This window comes from Nothoprocta perdicaria, unplaced genomic scaffold (genome assembly GCF_003342845.1).
Source record: "Nothoprocta perdicaria isolate Ctin4 unplaced genomic scaffold, notPer1 scaffold_0, whole genome shotgun sequence".
NCBI classification, from domain to species: domain Eukaryota; kingdom Metazoa; phylum Chordata; class Aves; order Tinamiformes; family Tinamidae; genus Nothoprocta; species Nothoprocta perdicaria.
Genome location: NW_020454092.1, coordinates 13,000,651 through 13,005,383, shown reverse-complemented (window position 1 = coordinate 13,005,383; position 4,733 = coordinate 13,000,651). Strand labels below are relative to the sequence as shown.

The following is a 4,733-nucleotide window of genomic DNA, read 5'->3' as shown; positions in this document are numbered from 1 at the left end:
CGCTAGCCGCGGGCCAGGCGCGGCGGCGGGCGGCCGATCTCCACCGTGACGTTGGTGTAGAGGGGCTGGCGCGACACCTCCACCACGCGGTACTGCAGCGAGCTGATGCCGTCCCGCTTCATGGTCATTTTGGTGTTCTGGATCTTGGTGAACCTGGCGGGCAGAGCAGCGGCGTGAGGCGGGACGGAGCGGCGCCCGCCGTGGGGCTGGCGCCCACGGCAGAGCCGCAGTGGGGCAGGTGACCCCAGGGGACTGCCCACGGAGGGGCCCGTGTCCCGTCCCCCCGCTCACCGCTGCGGGTTGGGCTCGTTGTGTTTGTCGCGCTCGTGCTTGATCATGCGGTACCTCCCGATGCGGATGTCCGGCCGCGACACCTTCATGCCGTTCAGGGAGATCCTGCGGCAGGAGCGGAGCGGGAGCTGCAGCGCAGCCGCGGGCACCGGGGCAGGTCCCCGGCGCAGGGACACGCGGGGACCGCGCCGGTCTCCCCGCTCCCCTGCGAGCAGGACAAGGGCAGGCCCGGCGGCTGCCCGCACCCAGAACAAACCCACCGCTGCGGCCATTCCCCAGCACCGGGGCCCTTTGTGCCGCGCGGCTCCAGCCTCATCGCGCTTTCCGTCTCAACAGCCAGCAGGTGGGGAAAGATTTCCTTCCCCCAGAACAGTTCATTTAACGCTGAGAGGCCAAGCGGGAACAGGAAGGCAGGAGCGCTCCGAGCTCGGGAACAGGACCCGCTGCTCTGGGCCTGAGCGCACTGCAGGGCTGTGGGGCCGGGCCCTCCTCGYGGGGTCGGGGCTGCCACAAGGTCTCCAGCGCTGTCACAGGCACCCGTGTCGTGCAGGGAGCCCCGGAGCAGCGCGCGGCAGCTGAGGGCCCCGCGACGGCCCCGTGAGCCCCAGGGTGCTTGGGGCCGCCACTGCCGCGCGGCTCCGCGGCCGGCCGGAGCGCTGGGAACAGAGCCCCGCAGCTCCCGCGCCGGAGCCACGGAGCGGCCGGGCGCGGGATGTGCTGCAGCCTGCCGGCCACTGCAGGAAATGCCTGCTCCGGCGCCACAGACGCTCAGGAGGCTCCGTCGGGATCCCCGCGCGGAGCAGAGCCCATGGATACGCATTCCTGCTGGCCAGCCCAGGCGGACACGGTGCCAGCGGCACGAGGGGGCTGAGCCCCATTGCGCCGGGCTGCTGCCCCACAAGGGACACGCTCTGCTCTCCGGTGCCTTGGACCGGCTCTATGGCCCGAGCGTGGCGGTCACCAGCACTGCGGGCTTGGCCCGCACGGCTTCCCAGGGGCTGCCACCACGTCCCTGCCATCCCGGCGGCTCCAGGGCTGGTGACGGTGCCTGCTGGCACTCGCAGGGAGCAGAGCGCCCCAGCAAGCCCCACACTCCAACTCCAAGCCCTGGGGTGATGCTGGAGAGAGGGGGCGGCACCCACCGGTTAAAGATGTCATCGTCCTCTCCGCCCCAGCCCCAGTACTCGTTGGGAAAGCCATTGATCTTCAGGAACTGGGACTTGCTCAGCCCGGAGACACCCCCGAAGTAGCCAGCATAGGGCAACCTGCAGGAGAAAAGAGGTCAGGAGCAGGTAGGGGAGCTTCTGCAGACCAGGAACAACCACCAGCCCTTCCCTGCTGGCTCTCCCACCCACACTCCGTGTCCTCTGCCATCTCTTGCCTGCGTTTCAAGTCGCTGACCCCAGCTCTTGAGGCAGCAAGAGGCAGCCCGTGTTGGCCACGAGGAAGAGCCGCAGCCCCGCAGGCACCCACCTGAACCCAAACTTGTCCATGCCGACGGCAAAGTGCCGCGGCTGCTCGTAGCAGCGGTACAGGTTGCGGTCGTCCATGGGGATGAGGTCCACGTCGCTGAAGATGAAGCAGTCGTACTCCTCATCGTCCTTGAGCGCCTCCAGGAAGCCCACGTTGAGCAGCTTGGCCCGGTTGAAGGTGTCCTCGCCAAACTGCAGGGGAAGCAGCTGGCAGCAGAGCCCAGCAAGGCCCGCGAGCCCGGCCTAGCCCCGGCCCGGCCCCGCTCACCTGGTTGATGATATAGATGCCATAGGCCACCTTCTGGCGGCGCAGGATGGGGTGCAGGTAGTGCAGCCAGTACTTGAGGTGGTGCTCGCGGTGGCGGAAGGGGATGAGGATGGCCACCTTCTGGCGGGGCACGCAGTCCTGCGGGCTGTACTTGCCGCCGCGGCGCACGTCGGGGTTCTCCCGCTGCACCCGCTCCATGCTCATGGGCGAGCTGAACTCAATGAGCAGCCGCCCCACTGCAGGACGAGGGCAGGGTGAAGGCGGCGGCGCAGCAAGGACTGTGGTCCTGGGCACCCGCCGCTTCCAGACAGGCCAGTAAAGCCCAAACCAACCCCGCTGGGGGCACCTGAACCGCTAAGGAAGGGGGGACACCCAAAACCCTCCCAGACAAAGGCACAGAGCCTGGGCAAGCAAACAAAACCTGAATAAACCAGGTTTTCTGGTACCAGTTCTCAGCCTGGTTTTCTCTGATGCTCCCCACACTGCTCAGCCCTTCCAGACCAKCAGGAAGACCATGCCAAGGGGGAAACGGGACACATGGCAGCACCCCACTCGGTGCCCCGTTCAAAGCCAGAGCCCAGCTCGAGCACCCTGCCCATCTCACCTAGGCCGGGAGGCACCTCCTGGCAGGGCTGCAAGGGCTTCTCCGTGCTGGAGTGGTTGGCGCCGGGCCGGGCGCTGGCGGAGGGCGGCTCGGCGCCGGCAGCCCCGTAGCTGGCGGCGGTGCCGTTGGGCCGCGACGAGTTGGAGAAGGGGTGCGCGCGGGAGCCGTTCCGCGCGTTGAAGCGGCTGAAGAAGTCCAGGTGCTGCGCGTAGACGTCGAAGTAGAGGATCATGATGATGACGAAGTGGAGCAGGCAGAGCAGCAGCACAGCCTTGCAAATCCTTTCCAGGGTCACCCCCAAGAGCAGCCTGGTCATCTTCTGGGCACGGGCAGGCGGACATGTGCGCTCAGCAGGGCAGGGGGGCGGCTCCAGCCACGGGCACGGTCCTGCCGAGACAAGCCGCGCTCAGGGCTAGGCCGAGCTCATCCCCGCAGCTCCGGCCCGGTGGGAGCCCACGGCTGCACTGCTCCCCTGGCCCTCGCGCACCCGCAGCGCCCGCTCCGTGCCGGGAACACGGGCCCTGCTCCCAGGAAGGCTCCCTGCTGTGTGCCCAGGGAGGGCAGGGGCACCACGGCTGCAAACAGTGTCCCGAGCCTCTGCGGCACCAGGGCTGCCGAGCTTCACAGTCGTATTGTTCATGGGACTGCCCATCCCCAAGGCATCTAGCAGCACCACGCTGCCTGCCCGAGGTGCCTGGACGTCCTCCTCAAGAGCAGCTCAGGCAGAGCGTCGTGTTTCCACTCTATCTCAGAAGGAATCGAGCCTCATGGGRCCGGATTTCAGCCCCGACTCATCCTGGAGCAAAGTCTGCCCCTGCCCACAGCTCAGGCTGAGCCCCCCACCAGGAAAGAGGCAGGGACAACTCGGGACAGGCCGGCAGGAGGCYGGGAGCCTCCCGTGCCCGGGAGCCACGGCGGGAGCCCAGCCCTGGGGCTGCCCCGATTCCAGCGAGGCCGGTGTGTGACCAGTCCCCTTGGAGCCTGCGCTCCCCAGCGAGGTGGGAAGAGCCTCGCAAAGAGCCTCCAAGTGCCCTCGGGACCTGCAGCCCGGCTGCAGGATGGCATCCGCCGCCGCTCCCGGCGCTGCCCCGGGAATTGCAGGGAAAGGCGGCGGTGCCGGGGACACGGGGACAGGGCGCTCTGCCACGGCGCGGGGCCGGGCGGCTGCAGCAGGGCTGCCCCCAGCAGCCTGCAGCCTCGGGGCCGGGCCAGCCCCGCTGGATGCTGCCGGGAAGCAGGCGAGGGAGCCGAGGAGCTGGGAAGGGCTCCAGATCTGACACGGGGCCGCTCTCCCGCCCGTCCCGCACGGYGCCTGCCTTGTGGCTCCCGGGACCCTTCCCAGGCCCTGGATCAGACTCCCCGTGCTCCGGCACGAGGCGGCTGCATCCTGCCGGACCCTCCGCGGTGCCCAGGCCGCAGCCGGGAGCGGAGCCTCGATCCGGGCACCAGGCCTGCCGGAATCCCGCTCCTAACCGCAGCTTTGCACGAGGCCGAGATCCGCGGGTGCTCCACGCAGACACCCGGCCCCTGCTCTCAGCGCGGGACGGTGCCCGCTCCTCCGGCTGCATAAGCGGCCCCTGCGCTCCCGCCACCCCAAGGTGCGGCCGGCTGCAACCTCCGGCCTCCGACACGGAGCGGCCTCCCCTCTCCGCCCCGGAGGCCGCGGGTGCCGGAGGCGGCTCCGAGGCCAGGGGAGCAGCCGGAGCGGGGCCGCGGATCAGCTCGGGCGTGGAGGCCCGGCGCGGCCTTTGCCCCCGCGCGAGGCCGGGCGCAGCGCCGGGACAGGCCGGCGAGCCGGGAAACGGCACTAGGGACCGGGAGCCTGCGGCTCATCCCGAGGGCTCGTCCCGCCGGAGGCTCCGTGCCCGGAGCCCCCGCGGGGCAGGGAGGGTGCCCGGCCGGGCCGGAAACGCGGAAACTTGCTGGAAAGCCAGGAAGGGACCTGGAACAAAGTGCCCGCTCCGCACGGTGCCGCGCGGCTCCCGGGGCCGCTGCCCAACGGCCGGGGCCTCCCCGCTCCGCTCCGCGCCCCTGGGGCCCTCCCGCGGCCGCCGCCCGAGCGCCGGGCCGGGCTCGGCCCCCAGGCCCGAGGCCTCCG

General features: G+C 70.3%; 1 protein-coding gene across 1 annotated transcript; it reads right to left on the bottom strand.

The window, feature by feature from the left end:
* Positions 1-2: 2 nt before the first annotated feature.
* Positions 3-3,005, bottom strand: B4GALT2 (beta-1,4-galactosyltransferase 2). The gene is made up of 6 exons (XM_026033411.1): positions 2,636-3,005; positions 2,032-2,267; positions 1,765-1,955; positions 1,434-1,556; positions 292-396; positions 3-153 (listed from the first exon to the last, which is right to left on the bottom strand). Exons 1-6 carry the CDS (start codon positions 2,949-2,951, stop codon positions 3-5), a joined length of 1,122 nt encoding a protein of 373 aa, XP_025889196.1. The 5' UTR covers positions 2,952-3,005.
* Between the last annotated feature and the right edge of the window lie 1,728 nt (positions 3,006-4,733).